The 18,427-nt window shown below is 33.5% G+C and overlaps 2 protein-coding genes across 2 annotated transcripts; one reads left to right on the forward strand and one right to left on the reverse strand.

Annotated features, from left to right (window-relative positions):
- The first annotated feature begins 1,195 nt into the window (after nucleotides 1-1,195).
- LOC141677460 (long chain acyl-CoA synthetase 4-like) lies at nucleotides 1,196-10,570 on the forward strand. Its single transcript, XM_074483402.1, has 19 exons — nucleotides 1,196-1,461; nucleotides 1,832-1,895; nucleotides 1,990-2,079; nucleotides 2,413-2,469; nucleotides 3,361-3,409; nucleotides 3,696-3,772; nucleotides 4,014-4,053; nucleotides 4,130-4,224; nucleotides 4,666-4,833; nucleotides 4,932-5,042; nucleotides 5,122-5,209; nucleotides 5,478-5,544; nucleotides 6,053-6,128; nucleotides 6,202-6,319; nucleotides 7,512-7,757; nucleotides 7,855-7,994; nucleotides 8,757-8,939; nucleotides 9,076-9,195; nucleotides 10,291-10,570. The coding sequence occupies exons 1-19, from the start codon at nucleotides 1,319-1,321 to the stop codon at nucleotides 10,321-10,323; spliced, it is 1,965 nt and encodes a 654-aa protein (XP_074339503.1). The 5' UTR covers nucleotides 1,196-1,318; the 3' UTR covers nucleotides 10,324-10,570.
- A 598-nt stretch (nucleotides 10,571-11,168) lies between these two features.
- On the reverse strand, nucleotides 11,169-16,112 carry LOC141677029 (endoglucanase 6-like). Its single transcript, XM_074482760.1, has 9 exons — nucleotides 15,709-16,112; nucleotides 15,407-15,619; nucleotides 14,875-15,075; nucleotides 13,564-13,653; nucleotides 13,216-13,380; nucleotides 12,647-12,931; nucleotides 12,204-12,552; nucleotides 11,995-12,096; nucleotides 11,169-11,906 (listed from the first exon to the last, which is right to left on the reverse strand). The coding sequence occupies exons 1-9, from the start codon at nucleotides 15,913-15,915 to the stop codon at nucleotides 11,608-11,610; spliced, it is 1,911 nt and encodes a 636-aa protein (XP_074338861.1). The 5' UTR covers nucleotides 15,916-16,112; the 3' UTR covers nucleotides 11,169-11,607.
- Between the last annotated feature and the right edge of the window lie 2,315 nt (nucleotides 16,113-18,427).

Below are 18,427 nucleotides of genomic sequence, written 5' to 3' on the forward strand. Positions count from 1 at the left end.
CAATATTTTTAATAATGTTAGACTTTTTAAATATGCCTAATCTTTTTAAAAATGGACAGATATATTGAAATGGTGGGAGTAATATATACTATTATATTTTATCCTTCTATGCGTTATCTGGAACTTGTTTCGAAATTATTTAATTAATTTTAACAAAAAATAATCATTCAGAGTGACGTGTGACTGTCCATCATACTCTAGAAAGCCAGAAATAGAATACAACTTGCTGCATCTCAATCTTGAAAGTTTACTTTAGAAAGGAAAAAAATTGTAATTGGTTCATTGTTGCTGTTTATCCAATCCAAGTGGTTCGCTTTAACGGGGCGTTGGCCGTCGAGTCGTTGACTGTTAATATTTTGACGTCGACGCAAATTGAATCATATCCAAATTTTACCTAAACTTTTTAAATATTTATATCAATATTTTCAATTTTCAATTGAAGATTCTTTCCGATTTTTGCAAGCAAAATTAAATCTACGTGACTAAATAAAAATATTAAAATTCAACTTCATACTTTCAGACAAAAGTTAAGTAAAAGGCCGTAAGAATTGTGGTGGGCAAGAGAATGAAAAATATACGAATTGGAAAAAAAATAAAATTTGGAAGGTGGAGAAGAATATGATTTATCCGGCTAAAAGAGAATGATATGCACATTGGATCATCAAAATTAATAACTCAAACACTAATATAAGATATTGAAATTAGGATTTCCGTTAAACGAACTCATTAACCATTAACTAAATATTCGTAAAGTACATATAATTGAATCTCGATAAATTAATATTTGATAAAATAAATACTCGTTCATATAATATTTTGTGTCTAGTCCCAAAATAATAAACGTCATACATATTTACTTAAATTATTAAAATAATATATTTTTTCTCGATTTAAAGCCTATTATTTTAAAAAAATTTAACTGAACTTAAAATATAAAAATAATCCAAACAAAAATTTGTCAACTATAAAATGAAATCAAATTAATTATTAGTATAAGAATTTTAATGTTGCAACAAATAGATAAGGTACGTCACATCCCAATCAATCGTACAAATAATAAATCCACATAAATTAAATTTGACATTTAACTCCAATATATTAACAAAATCTAATCGTCAACACGAATAAAATAAAAGCAAGTAGTTCTGTCCGTGGCTGACGCCAAAAATAAAAGTCCTCTACATACAACACATCTTGTGTCTCCATATTTTTGTCTCCAAGTCAAATAAATTGAACTCTCCTCTTCCTGTACATTAGTTTTTTTTCTTAACAACCACAACTCAACTACTTTCTCACCACAATTTTATTGCAACTTACGATGCCGATTAAGAGATATATTGAAGAAGTTGAACCGGCTAAGCCGTCTGCCAATGGTAAACCGGCTATGGGACCGGTTTATCGGAGCACCCTTGGTGTTGAGCCGCCTATTCCTGGCATGGATAGCTGCTGGGACATTTTTCGGTATTTTTTTAAATTGTTTATTTTCTGTTTTTATAATTTTTGTTGTTTAGGCTCGTGATTCGAGATTTCGAGAACAGTTTTAGCGTGAGAACAATTGCTCTGCACTTTATTTTGCATATATTGTGCAAATTTAAGTGTAGACTAGTTGTGGTGTCACGTGTGCATTTATATTAGTACTGTTTAATGTAGCTAGTTAGTTTTGTTAGGGATATATGATTTGCGCAGGATTTATTTGCGTATTAGGGTGTAGGCAGAACAAATGTGATTGTGTATGTGTTTGTGATTTAGAGGATTGTGTTTGACTTTTTTTTAGTTTGAAGTTTGAATTACCTTTGAAATTTTGGTGAGTGATTAGATGTTAATGTTGCAGTATGTCTGTAGAAAAGTATCCACATAATCAGATGCTTGGTCACCGTGAGGTGGTGGATGGGAAGGTATATTTGTGTTAATAAAGCTACAAGATTGAAATTCCGCTTTATTTTTTGAATTTAGTTCAACTGAAGGTTGGTTTGTTTTTTTTACATGAAGCATGGAGATTATGTGTGGTTGACGTACAAACAAGTATACGACTTGGTGATCAAACTTGGGAATGCTATTCGAAGCTGTGGTGTTGAACAAGTAAGTGATTATAATTTTGCGGGTTTGTAGTTCATTATAATGCATCGTACATATAGCAGCTTGCTGCCTGAAGAATCGTTTTTCCTTGATAAAAATACAAAATGTTAATCTCAAGTGCACAGCACATAATGTCATCTAATCTATGTATTATATTTGTAATTATTGTCTTTATTGTACATAATATTATCAGTTAGTGGTTACTACTTTTGGAAGATCTTCTTCAGGATCTCCCTCTTAGTGTTCCTTTGCTTCTCTTTATGTCAATACTTATTATTAATTTTGGGTAACACCAGCACTTTTGTATTTCTTAAATATTTTTCATGCGGATTCCAGGGAGGAAGATGTGGTATATATGGTGCCAATTCTGAAGGATGGGTTATAAGCATGGAGGTATTTCTTTTTTTATCATCTCCTTAAGATATAATAATAGTTCGGCTTGACTTAAATTTGCTATTATTTGCATTATGTATCCTTCTCATTATGCAAATATTATCCTTCAGACCATTTTCTTGTGATGATTTTGACTTTTGATCATTTTTTACAAGATAGCGTACTTCAAAAGGCTGATTTTTAAGTTGTAAAGTAGTATATTAATATATTCTGGGAGTTCCCTGTTCATTTTTGGTTTATATTAGTTTGCCGAGATGTTTCCCAATAATTTTTTGCTTAATAGCTGACTTTGGTTAGAAAGTGCAATAGCCAAGATGGTAATACATGTATATGTGTAGCATAAAATGCATAATTATGTAATTACCAACCAACCTGTCTGTCTTCTATAGATATTAAATAGAGTAGTAGCCTTAGGTTAGTCACGGCACCCTACATAAACACAAATGGAGCCTCGATCTCTTACTTCTCGCCCATTTTCCTCCTATGTCTCTTCGTTAGTATTTTAATTTTTAAATATATCTCTTCCTAATTTTGACCATAATCTATATATGGACCAATCCTGTGCGGAAATCCCGGGTCCGCCAATGGATTAAATTGCACCCAATAATCTTACAGAAATAACAGTATTAGTAACTACTATCAGTAATCACTAATGATTAATCAGTACTGGTAAAAAGCCGAGTCCTGACAATTACTTAAGCAACTACATCATATGTCCTATTTCTTATATTTTGCTACCAAGATTGGTTGTTATATTTGTATATGATTGTTTCAACTTACTTCATATTTATTTCTTGTCGCCCTCTCTTTCATGTATGTTAGCATGATGTAATATATTTGTAAGATACTATATGCTCTGTGATTTATCCTGACACAAAAAAATGCATGCAGGCTTGTAATGCTCATGGGTTACGTTGTGTTCCTTTATACGACACCTTAGGTAAGTATGTACTGCTCACAATGATCTGCCTTTTTTATTACACAACCAAAATAAACACCTCATTACATAATAATTTTCCGTTAAACCCGATAGTTTGAATATTTGCATCAATTGCATAGTTTTGGAATTAGAATCTGCTATTGATTCCTATTTTTGTAGCATTCAAAGTTTAACATAATTAAACGAAAGAACTTTTACCATTCTCTACCTAATCAAAAAAGGTTAAATAACTTGTAAAGTTTTGCACATGAGAAGAACTTATAATAATTTCATTACCTTGGTGTAGGTGCTGATGCTGTTGAATTTGTCATTTGTCACGCTGAGGTTTCAATTGTGTTCGCAGAAGAAAAAAAGATTCCAGAGGTATACAATTCTTTCAAGGTTTTTTGAAATATGTTGGATCTGACCTTACAGTAATATCTTCAGATGCCAGTTCTTACTGTTCTCATGTTATACAGTCGATAAGTTCACATATCACTCATCTTATTCCTAATTCTTGGTGGTAGAGCACTAGTGTTTTGGACTATAAATGGTGCTAGTGATGATTTTCCTTAATTCCTTATGCTGGGATTTATATTTACTCCACACCTGCTTGTCTTTTCAGGTGTTTAAAACATTTCCCAAGACAACAGAGTACATAAAAAGTAAGTTGCAGATAATTAAATATTTCCTTCGACTGCATGCAGAACCCTAACTTTATTATCTGACACTACTTTGTAGCAATCGTAAGCTTTGGAAAGGTTACTCCTGAACAAAAGGAAGAATCTAAGAAGCTAGGCGTGACAGCATATTCTTGGGATGAATTCTTACTGTTGGTAAGTTCTACTTTAGTTTTAAATTGTACTTTACATATTTGTGAAGCTTATGTTAAAAGAGTAATTGTTTGCTGCATCAAAGTCGTGTTAATTAATTTCTCTATAGGAAAATTGGTTAGTGTTAAATTTTGAAATTGTCAGTCAAGTAGCTGATTTCTTGCTGTTCAAATGTGAGTTTTTTATATATATTTTTAAATGCATACCAGTAAACAAAATACCAATCATCTATAAGAAGATCTATATTTCGTAAATTTGTAGTTATTGCTTTTACAAGCCTCTGCCAATGAGAATACACACACACACACACTTATATATATATTATTTTTTTGCATCTTTTATTTCTGTGTGGTAATTAGAAGTATCTAATGTGAACCTACGATATCAGGTGTCTAATTACAAATTAATGTGCATATGAAACATTAACTCTGCTTTTTTGTGCAGGGAGATGACAAACACTTTGAGCTTCCAGTAAAAGAGAAAACTGACATATGTACAATAATGTATACCAGTGGAACTACAGGTGACCCCAAGGGTGTCTTAATTTCCAACAACTGCATTGTTACTATTATAGCTGCAGTAAATCGCTTCCTACAGGGTGTGAATGAACCGGTAAATATGCACTACTTATATTCTCTTTTTTCTTCTTTATGATCTCCGTTTTTTAAATTAGCTCTCTGTTCATTTTCCCGTCTATAAATATTGGGCAGTTGACAGAGAAGGACGTTTATCTCTCATATCTTCCTCTGGCACATATATTTGACCGGATAATAGAAGAGTGCTTTATCAGTCATGGGGCTCAAATAGGATTCTGGCGTGGGGTAAGGTGGCTCCACGTTATATTCCTCATATATGAGTTTTGACTTAATATTAACATATGAGCTATTTTTACATCCTCAGGATGTCAAATTGTTAGTTGAAGACATTGGAGTTTTAAAGCCAACTGTCTTGTGTGCTGTTCCTCGAGTTTTAGATAGAATCTATTCAGGTATGATTTTAATATTTAGGGAATTTTAATCAAAGTAATTTTACGGTGTGATTGAAATCGGCTATAGTTTTTGTTGTCTACTTGTTATTTGTAATATAAAAAAAATGTGAATGCCACCTAAGACCTGTTTATTCATCAGAAATTACAGATTATGGTTCTTAAGTTTAGTGTACCCAGAATAGCTGATATCCTTCTTGATGTTTTCTGATTTGGTGCTAATGTGGTTAATAGATGTGATTAATAGTTGTAACTACATGTGCAACTGTAGGTCTGACGCAGAAGATATCTGCAGGCGGTTTCCTGAAGAATGTGCTGTTTAATGTTGCGTACTCATAGTAAGTCAGATCATTATTTGCATACAATCATTGACGCTTCAAGCTAAACCCTCTTTCAGAATGTCACTATCATTATTTAGACAACATCATTGTTACCCCCTGCAAAATATTAATATCCTAGAATATGTCTGAACATCAGATAAGATGCTACTTATAGCATATAAAATATACAGTTAAACCCCTAAAAATTAATATCCTTAGGAATGGTAGATTTCATTAATTTATCAAAATATTTAATTTTTGAGGTTCAAAAAAGATAGTGTCTTTATTTAGGATATATACCTACGTATAGTCTCAAACTATATTTAATGTTTGGACTGAAACTAAAAATACTAATATATTGAGATTCAACTGTTTCTTAAGTTTCCCAGATTAGTTCCTTTTTTAAGTCAGAGTTAAGTCTGTGTTGCTCCTGATAATGATATTCATAATAACATGAACTAATTTATAATTATATTAGTTTATCATATTTTTATTAATTGGCCTTTGATTCTGGAAAATTTTGAAGCAAATTACGTGGCATGAACAAGGGGAAGAAACATGATGAGGCAGCTCCGCTTTGTGATAAAGTTGTATTTAGTAAGGTAGGGAGAACTCAACGTTTCTTGTTTAATCAAGCATATCCACATAAGAGCTCATCAATTTCTCCTTTTCCAGGTTAAGCAAGGTTTGGGAGGTAGGGTGAGGCTTATTTTATCTGGGGCAGCACCCCTTGCAAGCCATGTAGAAGGTTATCTTAAAGTGGTGACCTGCTGTCATGTCCTTCAAGGATATGGTATGTGGTATTCACCATTGTTGAATTTTTCTTGATTCTCATGTTTTTATTGTATAATACTTATAATATAGAATTATACTATAAAATTATCATAAATATAGAATTATAAGTCTATGTCTGTTATGCTCTGGTCAATTTGAGTGAGCTTTGCAGTTGCAGTCAAAGCATCAGCTGAAAGTCTAATTTTTTATTTATTATCTGCCGAGCTGCTTTTGTGATGTGCACTTCGGTATTTTTGATCATATTATTACATTTATGTGAACTTACTTAGCTATGGGGTTAGGTTCTTATGCAGGTGCATGTGTGGTATGCTAGATAAATATTTGAAAGTTGGTATGAGTATAACAGTTTATTTTACCAGTTAGAGGTTTAAATTTAATCAAAAAAAATATTGAAGTGCAAATGTTTCTGACATAGATCAGCCAATTGATACAGTCTAATTAAACCATTTTAGTAGTATGTAGGTAGAATATTAGGATATAGTTACCCACATGGCATTATTGTCCGCTCTTGAATAAGTATGTTACTGATTAGTAAATATATTATTAAAATGACTCCTTTTTTTATCAAATGAATACCTTTCTCCTTGTTTTATGCAAAGGTAAAAAGGTATCTTGTCTTTCTAGGACACCACATATTTTATAATTTTCGCCTAATATGGGTCCAGGACATGAGGTAATTGGTGGAAAGTGAAGAACCTTCTAATCAATATGTTATCTTTCACTTCTCAATAAAAAAAATTATTCTATCGGTTTATCTGTTCACCCTAGACTCTTTGCTACATGAGTGTTAGTGTAGCACCTTGTTTGTAGGTAATAACCTAAACAACCGAAGAGCTTCTATCAATACAGACAATTGTTCAGTAAAAGTATTCTGCTTCCTGCCTTCATGATTTACATGTACTGCTATAATCATATCTTCTACCGAGGCAGGTGGTGGGATGAGTATATAACTATTTTCTAGTAATAGGTGTTTGCAAGAATGAAACTTGACTTTATGGTTGTTTCTGTTAATTCTCCAGCATATTTAAATAAAGTGTTACAGATGAATATTATTGTATCTGATGTTATTTCTGATTGTGATATACGCTGGCATTTTTAATTCTGTTATCTATTGACATGTAAAATATGGGGAATGTGCGTCTTTGTTACTTATTGATGATCATTTTCTGTTTCTCTTAATTGTGCTGCAGGCCTCACAGAAACTTGTGCGGGATCATTTGTCTCAATACCAAATGAGCAGACTATGCTGGGTACAGTGGGCCCTCCCGTACCTAATGTCATTGCACGTCTAGAATCTGTCCCTGAAATGGGTTATGACGCCCTTTCAGCTACTCCACGCGGAGAGATATGCATACAAGGGGACACCTTGTTTTCAGGATATTACAAACGTGAAGACCTCACGAAAGAGGTTTTGGTTGATGGGTGGTTTCATACAGGTATGCTATAATTTCCATCAAAACTTAATTTGGATTCCTTACAGCAATGCATGCACATTTAGCCATGAACTCAGATTCTAACAAGGTTATATTACAGGGGATATTGGTGAGTGGCAACCCAATGGAGCTATGAAAATAATCGACCGCAAGAAAAACATTTTTAAGCTTGCACAAGGAGAGTATGTAGCAGTAGAAAATTTGGAAAATATATATGGTCTTGTTGCTGACATTGACTCGGTATGTGCTCTGCAGTTATTTTTAAAAACATCTCTTCATCCACTTTACGAGTATAGCATATTCAAGTGTGACGAACTTTTATGCAACAATCAGCGAAGTATATCATCCTTGGTATTATGCCATTTTTCAATATTTTTAATTGTCGGAATTGTATGATGAAAGGGTGATCTAGGAAATAAACCCGTCTGTTATGTCGTTTCTATAGACTTTAAAATAGAGATACACAGCTATGTACATAAACAATTGGCGTGCTTTTAGTCTGAACGATTTAATCTAAAAGAGAACATTTATGAGTATTTGCCCTTGGTTCCTTGTGTTGGCCTGAGGATCTCTGGACTGCCATGAGCACAAGATTTGATATTATGAAACTAACCTCACTTGTTTTCAGTCCCTTGAGGCATAACTAACTAACTAAGTGCACAACTTGCTCAACTCTATAGAATGTATTCTTCCGTATTTGATTTTTTTTAATTCTTCAAGTTCTCCAGAATTAGCCAGAAGAAGAGACAAGGTTTGAACTGTCTTTTTTTAACGAATTTAGATAATTCTTCTGCTGCCTAGAATTTTAGTTTTTTACGCCAGTATCTTTTGAACTTGTGCATTGCTGCTATTTCCTTCCCTTGAGCAGAAATTTAGTTTGACATGGCGTTGTATAAACCCAGTTGTATTTTGTAGAAATTTGTTAAGAGATTTGTAATTTGTATTTTTTGTTGCTCATAATTGTGCTCGCTGTTGTGACTTGAATCTTCTTTCTTGATTCAGATATGGGTATACGGAAATAGCTTTGAGTCTTTCCTTGTTGCTGTGGTGAACCCAAATATGCAAGCTATTGAGCACTGGTGTAAAGAAAATGGTGTGTCCGGGGATTTTCATTCCCAATGTCAAAATGAGAAAGTGAAAGAATACATACTTGGAGAGCTTTCAAAAATCGGGAAAGAAAAAAAGGTTCACTTTTTCTGTATTAATTTACATGTTAAACTTATTGGTACCATCCAATTGTTTATGTTTGTTTGTCTAATTTCTTAAAAAGCACAAACTGAAATAAAATATTTATCATTCATAATCTTTATTCTCTTGGCAGCTGAAAGGATTTGAATTCATTAGGGCTGTCCACATTGACCCTCTCCCATTTGACATGGATCGCGACCTTATTACTCCTACTTATAAGAAGAAAAGGCCGCAGATGCTTAAATACTATCAGGTAGCTTTGTTTATAATTCCCAAAATTTTGAAATGTTATGTACTTGAAATCACTTGCTATTTTGAACAAGTATTTGAAATGTACAGATACCCATGAATTCTCAGTTATAGTGAGTAGACATGGTAAGACTTTTGAGGCTTGTTAGCAAACTTGTAAAACTGTTGTTTAGAATTTGCTATATATATATAGGCTTAATGACCTTTTGAACTTAAGGTTTACACCAATATACCTGATGTGCCCGAATATTTTTCGAATATACGAGACTATTATTTAAGGAAATTCGTACTTTATTTAATTGTCCAATTTCTACAAATGAGCTAGTGGCTCTGTATTTATAAGAAGTCCCAAGGGGGCTTTTCCTTTACAAAATGGGCCCATTGGGCTTCTACCTAAATATTACATAATTATTACAATTAAGTCTTCTTGGGCTTTTCTTCTTGTAGTCCAAGGTCCAACAATACCCATCTTCCCGTGTGGTTTCAAAGTGTTACTGTAAAAAGGAACACTTTGAAACCACATGGGCAGATGGGTATATTGGTGCAAACCTTGAGGTTCAAAAGGTCATTAAGCAGCTCGAATGATACATACAGAATGTTAGAAAAATGTAATTAGTTACCTATGTTACCTGGACTTGGATGGAACTCTGGAAGTGTCCATAGTTGCTTACCTTTCAAGTAGGATATGGCCTTGTCTAAGAACATTTACTTGAAGAAAAGAGGAATTATAAACAGGATAAACTTATAATACTTTTTAAATAAGCTACCTTAGTAATTGCACAATAACTAAATTTTTGTGGCATGTTTTCCGGATAAGAATTATGCAAGCTAAATCTATTCTGGAGACGTGTAAACAAATTGTAGTATATACCATGCCAAGAATTACACACATAATTTACGTGATATTCCTGCATGTTCTTTATTCAGCCTAGGATAATCAGTAATTATGTGTTTAAACTATAAGCAGGGTAACGTACATTCCCAAGTGAGACTCAAAGAAGCCTCTCCTATAAATCATTTGTGCATAAATTGGATTATATTACTGATTTTGTAAATATTTCTTTCGTGCTTGAAACTGAGATGGGATTTCCTGTTGCAGAGTATCATTGACAACATGTACAAGAAGAAGTAATGCCTCTTCCCATGGCACAATGTTATGCCTCTTCCCATGGCACAATGTTTACATCTATTGGTTACTGTCCGAGTACAGACTGTACAGATCCCTTGTTCCATGTCCAGTAACTATATTAAATTATAAGTTGTATGATTTGAAGTTGTATTACCAATTGAGAATCAAGCTAATTATTTATTATTTAAAACACTAAAGCAACAATGTATGGAAACAGATGTTTATTAAGTGTTCACTACCATTCGTCATCCGTCAACTATTTTATTTTTGTTTTTAGTATATGGTGAGATGTTTAAAACTTCAGTATTGGCCTTACCATGCACATTGGCCTCAAGCGTCTCAAGTGGAAATTTTCTACATTTTGAGGCCATTTGATTTGAAATTGTATAGTTTATAGTGATTGCAAATTATCTTCTGCGTATCACGTGGCCATTTGAGTTGAGATTGTATAAGATGGGAAATGGTTTGAAGTGATTGCAAATTAAGCGTTTTCAAAGCTACTTTTATGAAGAAACGCGAGCATTTGATATTTCTTAGAGTTTTTTTCCCTCTGAAGTTCAGTTATGGTTACATTTTTACTCGTATAATCATATTTATATCAAGACATTTGGTTGAATTGAGATATTTGCCTGCAATACCTGGATTCGCTGAACTAGTTCAAGTATTGTATAAATATTCCAAGCCGATATAAACATTGCATTTGCAGTACACAGAATGTCATTGCTTTGTTTTTCTTAATTATAGAGTAATGATACAAGTTTAAATATATTTATATTTCATTTAATCACTGAGCTTCTACTTGCAAGTGCAAATGTACTATAAAATCCAAAGTAACAGATGCAATGACATTCATAAAATATATATTCATATTGCAAACACACAAATGTTGCAAAGGTTACAACATCACAATCTGAAGAAAACATCAAGGGGAAATCAGAAAAAAGAAGTAACCCCTACACACTATCTTAAAAAGAAACCTTGGCACTCTGTTGAGAAATTCTTCAACTTCTCAACTGTCACTCCACCCAGTCTTTAAATATATATGTAACATAAGTAAATTGGATGAGAAAGAGGATGAGCACTCATATTTTAATCCTCTCTTCACTCCTTCCTCTCTCCAATGTTTAAATTTAACTTGATCTAATATCCTGCCCAAGTTGCACACAAAAAGAAAGATCTTCCTGGACTGCATCTTGTGTATTTATATATTTTCACAGTTCTTACGTAACCCCGAAAATAGTATGATTATGAACCTTTTCTTTGTTATGTCCCCGTATTCTTCCTCTTTTAGGCCAAAGTGTAGCTTGAAACAGAGACAGATGCTGGTGAAGCAGAGTGAATATACACAAACTCAATGCTTTTTCCAGGAGCCAAAGACTTGATCCATGCCGGAAGCACATAAAAATTTCCATACTTTGCAAGACCCCATAGAGGACCATAGAGCTTTGATACAGAAATCCTGAGATTTCTCAGTGTTTTACCAGATTTGTTAGTCACTACTGTGGAGTATCTGTAGTACGTTTTTCCTCCAGAAACCCATGAAGTGGTCATCTTTTGCACAATAGCAATTTGTTTGGAAGATGACACTGCAGAAAAGAAAAACCATGATGCTATTATAGTAGGCCATTCCCATAATACACAACTAAAGCAGTTTGAGAAAAAGCAAAAGCTAACCTGGAGCAGGAGTTGGTTTGTACTTCGGAGCTGTCTTAGGTTTATAATGTCTTGGAGCTGGCTTAGGTCTAACGGCAATAGGTCTAGGAGATGGAAGATTTACTGCACAAGGAAATGATACTGCATAAGAGGTTCCCAGAGGAAAGAATATGGCTTTTTTTATCGTACCAAAGTATTTATCTTGCAAATATGCGAAAAGGATCTTATACCTGGAAGCAACTGATTGTATCCACTGTGTCCAGCATGTAGCCTAGCCAATAGTCCAAGTAGAGGAGCATTGTTGTATGTAGCAGGCTCTGTCTGCTCATAATTATCTCTTTCATCAGCAAAATTATCATAGGCATCAGGTCCTCCAACAATGGCACCAACAAGGAGATTTGGATCACTTCCCTTCCTACTAAACCATGTTGCATAGCCTCCTCGACAAGTAACAAATGAAGGGTTAACCTTAATTGAAACAATTGAGGACCCACGATGATGAACTTGCTTCGGGTAATTGTTTCCATAACCAACCATGTAACTTGTGGCTCTTGGATTGTCTCCAAGAATATAGTCCACCTAATACACAGATATTAAGCAATTTCAGTAAACTACATAGCCAGCTATGAGACTTGTTGTGCTGGTAAATGATAATCAGTATATAATTAAATACCTGAGATTGGGCAAATGATAGCATTTGAGATGGTTGGACATTTCCAGAAGCACACTTGAGAGTTTTCCTAGCAGAGGTCAAATAATCAGAGTAGACAGTCATGAGGAAGGAAGCACTTGTAACAAACTGCAAGTTGTTCCATCTCTGTCGGAAAATTAGGCCTCCTGGAGTCTTCTGCACATTGCGGCTGCCCTTTCCAAGGCACGAACACATGAAAAACTCTGCCTTCTCTTGGTATTTTCCAAAAACTGATGCATGCTGTCCAGCTTTTCCGCTCATTAGGACCTACAAGAAGTAAATAATCAGCAACTTAATTAGCAAAAATAAAGAACCTTCTATACTAATATGAATACTTTCCGGAATCACATTGATAATCAAACAACCCTGTTTTTATTCAACTTCCATAAGAAAGATCAACATACTACTACAATATCTATATTCAGCGGGATGTAGTAAAGGCCAATAACAATAATTTCTATGATATTTAGTCTTTCAAATCCCAGATTGTTAAAAATCCGACAATTAACATAATAATAAAATATAATAAAGTGAAATATAAGTAGTAGTACCTTAGCAACAAGAGTTTGGACACCAGCATATTTAACATCCCAACCAAATTCAGTCATGGCCCAGCCAGTCCCACCAAGAGCATCACCATTTTTCCCAAGATAGTTCAAGTAATACTGATTGTTTGTTGCCTTGTACAACCAGGCTGCTCCCCACAATAATTCATCCTAATAAACACAACCAAGTAGTAACAAATAAGTTCAAAATGTGCAATACAATCTTATTTTCGGAAAATAAGTACTTATCTCACGAAAAAAGTAAATTTATCTTATTTCCGAAAAAAAAAGATTTTCGAAGCATTCCAAAAATAATTTAAATAAGTGAAATGATTAAATTTTAAAGTTACTTACAGCATAACCACTGACAGAACGATAGTATTTCTGAGCAACAGTAATGCTGCTGTCATATTTACCCCTGTATTTGTCTGCAAAATCAAACAGCTGAAAAACAAAAAAAAAATGTATAATTAATTTAAATTAATAGAAGAGGTCGGAATTGTAAATATTAAACTAGAACTAGAATGGTTGGTGATTTAAATGTGTAGTTGCATCATGCATGTGACTACCGACACTTAATACCCCGTGAGGCCGTGACAAAACAAAATAAGGGCCCATTTACTTATGTCCGTGGCTTATGGATCCATTAAAGTTAACGGTTGAGATTTGGTTGATGTACTCTAGATCCGGATGGCCCATTAGCCCATGATACATGCTTCTTCATGGTCCCAATAAAAAACAAATATCTATCTTCTAAAACAAACCACAAAGCCCTATAATAAAATATATCCACTTTAATGAGCATATAATTAATAACAAATTTAGATTAAATTAATTTCTTTGAAAAATTAAAAAACTGGACAATACAATAATTTTTCCTTTAATTTCATAACTTAGGAGCTATGTGTCAACTTAATTCTGAATAATTATAAATGGACAGAATAATAGTAATAAATCTCGATCAACGGAAATGATTATTTTAATTACTAGTTAAAATTATTTATTAAATATTAATTTTTCAAAATTTTACCCTTGGAAGAAGCAGAAAAATATTCCAATTTGCAACACAAACATGTAATTGAAGAGACAAAAAAGAAGAGCGGTGAATTGTGATTCCATGTGAAAGGGAGAGGGTCAAAAGCCACACTCATGCTTTGACCTACTTTTACTTTATTAAAGATTTTGTGGTTAACTAATTTTGTGGTGGCCCATCTAGAACTTCACTTGGACCAAAGGGTTTAAACTACAAATCACCTTGTCCTAATGATGCTTCTTCATGCCTCTAATATAAGCTTAAAAGTTGTACTAGTTATAATTTCTTAAATATGCATAATTACTTAGACATTAACAAAACATAATTAAGACTTAAGAGCATGCTTAAATTTAATTTATTCAATTAATCTAAGTTTTATTCAATTATACTGTACTAACTGAGTTAACGTGCGCCTAAACCTATGGTCCCCCATTTATTGTACCCTGCATTGGATACTGCGCCACTGCTAACTCACACTGGCACCACCGACCCTGACACAAAGTAGAGACAATCCTAACTGCCTTATTAACTTCAACTGTCTTACTAACCTACACTGTCCCCTGCGCACTTTACCATTCATTTGCTAACATGCGCATATGTTACAAATTTATTTTACACAACATTGAACAAACCTGATAAGCATGTGATAGCAATGTGTTGGCATATGAAGGATTGTAACGGCGGAACACCATGGAGGCAGCTGCCATAGCGGCTGCAGTCTCTCCGGCGAGATCCGACCCGGGTCTACTCGGGTCAATCCTGTATGCTTGCCGAGATGTTGTCATGTCCTCCGGTCTTTGCCAGCAGTAGTGATCAGTGTTACCATCTCCGACCTATTTACAATGTAAAAATTGTTACAAAATACTTTAGATAAAAATTAGTAACATAAATCCAAAGTGACATAATAAAATATACACTATAATCATTATACTAATTGTAGTATAGTGACATTAAATTTGTTCTGTTCTGACGGAATTATTAACCTAAAAAACAATGATTATGTACTAAGTATTGTATAAAATTAATAGGTTTGTAGTGGTAGACCAGTAGTAAAGTGATACAACTGAGAGTGATATTTTCAATTTTATGAATGAGCAAGAATGGAACCGAAAACTAAGATAACGAAAAATTGAAAAATCGAAATCAACAAAGTAGAAATAGTACCTCCCCATAGAAGACATGAGGTTCAGGATGAGCTTTGATAAGATAGTCAGTTCCCCACTTAATAGCATCCATGGCATGTCCAAGTTCACCACTAGAAGCCAATTGTTTACCATACTCTAAAACACTCCAAGACATCATTGTCACTGTAAATGCCATGGGTAATCCAAATTTCACATTGTCCCCTGCATCATAATACCCTCCCACCAAATTCACCTGCAACATCAAACATATATCGTAAAATCTCGATAAATAAATATTTAATAAATAAATATCTCGTCAAATAAATAATTAATTCCGCTTACACCAACACTTTTGCCATCATTAAGGCCAGAATGCCCCCTCCATTTGATTCTTTGAGTACTGGGGAGATAACCAGATCTTTGAGCTTCAAAGAAGAGAATGCTTTTACTTAAGGCATCTCCATAGTTATGGCCTCCCATGACTAAAGGAACAAGCCCAGCTAGTAAAAACAAAGGGCCCATTAAGCATAATCTCACAAGCCTCTCCATCTGTAAAATCAAGAAACACTAACTGTATAATATGTTTATGTGTAGATCTGTTCTGTAATAACAATGTTGGTTTGGTTTATTAGCTAAAACATGTAATAAACCAGCACAGAACAAAGTGTATGTACTGTGTGTATACGCGTGTGTGTGTGTGTATATGATATAGGGAGGAAGATGGAAAGTAGAGAAGGAGGATGGAGGAAATGGGAGGAAATTAAGGCGCTATATAAGGAGGAAGGGGAGGAGGAAAGTTGGCAGACTTAATAAATGCATTTTTAAATTAATTATTTTTTAATTTCTTGTTTTGAAATTTTTGAATAAATATAGAAAAGAAATGCAATTTGGGGGAAGGTGATGATAATAAATAAATGGGTGCAGACAATAACAGAGAGTTTGAGTGCAGAGTCCATGTGTTCTTGTTTGGATATTTGAGTGTGTTTTTGTTATTCTACCATTTACATTGTTAGTTTACTAATTACAGGGATAATTAATTATGAAAAGGGAGGATAAACAGGAAAAACTGCATTAGCTTTATGCATGGGAAGGAAATAAGTTACCTGTAAAACAATATTGTTTGGTGTAATTAGTAATGGATGTAGATGCTTAATTAAGGAAGTTAGTAATTTACTAAACATGATTATGTGATTTTTGATTTACTGCATTAGGGTTGTCGTTTGTCTAGGTTAACTTTTGTATTGGATATGGTAAATATATAAGCATTCGGCAAGGGGGAACTGTATCTTGGAAGGTAAACGGTTGATTATATTAATGAAAGGACTTCACCAAGGATTCTCGTTAAATCATTCATTTTCGCAGTAATAATGGATGTATTCGTAGATTATTCGTTCATCCCCTTACCTTACGGAAGCGTTGAATGTTCTCTCGCGTCTCAAGACTCTTTCCATTATTCACTCTAATAATGCTAACAGTGATGTTTTTCTTTTTCATAGGTTAAACTTTTGTATTTAGAAAGGGGTGAGAGCGCAACTTGTGTCTCGACTCCCTTCTAATTTTTCGAGTTAAATTAATCTTACTTAATAAAAATGTATTCATTAGGAGAATTCAAGATAATGTATCATGGAATATGTTATTCACGGATGATATAGCCATAATTAATAAGACAGGGGTTTCAAATAATACAACATTAGAGCGACGGAGAATTACATTGGAGTCTAATGGATTGCGTGTTAATCGTTCCAAGACTAAATATATGTAGTGTAACTTTAATAATCAACTGAATGAGCGGAGATACATGTTCTAATGGGTGATCAGGTATTGTCTGCCAAAGATTGTTATGTATGAAGTGCAACACAGAGGTGGAGGGGGTCAATGTGTTTTCTTATTTCCTTGATTAATTTTGAATGTCTTTGGTTCTTGAAACTTAACAACTAGATAAATTTGCAGTAATAAAAGTCTAAATGTAAATACACAAGTAATTTATCAAAAACTCACTTGATTTGTATTAAATTAAATTTGTTTGTGTTCCAAATCTGTTTTATTGAAAATAAAAACTCAACTACTTCTATTGAGAAAATACAATATTTTCTAGATCTGTTAGTTTTCACTGAACTAAGCACACGTGACATGTTTTTATAGATTAACATGCACGGTTTACAAAACTTGCACTAAACACACTTTTTAAAACTCGTTGGTCTGTTTCTACTTCTAGTGCAACATATTTATGTAGAATCTACTAGGTCTGTGACCCTCCTTTGTCCAGTTCATCCTGACCCGAGATCTTGCAAACTGCATTTGTAGTCTTTCCAATTCAGTGATATAATTGTTTGTTGACTGGTAATCTTGAATCTTCATGTTGTTTGTATTCTGAATTCTGAAATTATTTGTCGAGATCTCTTTTATTATGTAGAGATGTCACATATCGATAAGTAAAATGACTTATCGATATCTCCATTTCTTGATAGGTGTTATGACTTGTCGAGGTCTCCAGTTCTCTACAAGTATAATGACTTACGATATCTCCATTTCTTGATAGGTGTTATGACTTGTCGAGGTCTCCAGTTCTCTACAAGTATAATGACTTGTCGATATCTCTAGTTCTCTACATAAATTTTTGACTTGTCGATATCTCCAGTTATTTACAAGTAGAGTGACTTGTCGATATCTCTAGTTCTCTGCATGACCTTTTGAATTGTCGATATCTTCAGTTCTCTATATGAACTTTTTGACTTGTCGATATCTCCGGTTCTCGACATGCAGATTGACTTGTCGATATCTCTTGAGACTTCTCTACAAGCCATTTTTGACTTCTCGACAAACATCTCTATTTTTTTTTATCTATTACTTGTCGATATCTGACTAAGAATTTTTTTTTCTAAAATAACATTATTCAACTCTAAGCTTCAACACTTCTCTCTTAGTCATGATCAAGATTGATCTTCTTTCAGAATTTATTCCTTAGATTGATAATTGTTCATAGAAAAATCCTCTATTCTAATCTACTTAACATTTTTACAGAACCAATAAATATAAATACTGAATACTGAATACAATGAGA

The sequence above is a fragment of the Apium graveolens genome, chromosome 8 (assembly GCF_009905375.1).
Source record: "Apium graveolens cultivar Ventura chromosome 8, ASM990537v1, whole genome shotgun sequence".
Lineage (NCBI taxonomy): Eukaryota > Viridiplantae > Streptophyta > Magnoliopsida > Apiales > Apiaceae > Apium > Apium graveolens.

What these genes read in the sequence shown, in the direction of transcription:
- LOC141677029 (XM_074482760.1), bottom strand. Translation starts at nt 15,915, where the DNA reads ATGGAGAGGCTTGTGAGATTATGCTTAATGGGCCCTTTGTTTTTACTA. An exon ending in TGCTATCACATGCTTATCAG is followed by an intron (nt 13,654 to 14,874) that starts GTTTGTTCAATG and finishes TTTGTTTTTCAG; the next exon opens with CTGTTTGATTTTGCAGACAA. An exon ending in CAAACCAACTCCTGCTCCAG is followed by an intron (nt 11,907 to 11,994) that starts GTTAGCTTTTGC and finishes TCTTTTCTGCAG; the next exon opens with TGTCATCTTCCAAACAAATT.
- LOC141677460 (XM_074483402.1), top strand. Translation starts at nt 1,319, where the DNA reads ATGCCGATTAAGAGATATATTGAAGAAGTTGAACCGGCTAAGCCGTCT. An exon ending in GGGATGAATTCTTACTGTTG is followed by an intron (nt 4,225 to 4,665) that starts GTAAGTTCTACT and finishes TTTTTTGTGCAG; the next exon opens with GGAGATGACAAACACTTTGA. An exon ending in TTTAATGTTGCGTACTCATA is followed by an intron (nt 5,545 to 6,052) that starts GTAAGTCAGATC and finishes AAAATTTTGAAG; the next exon opens with CAAATTACGTGGCATGAACA.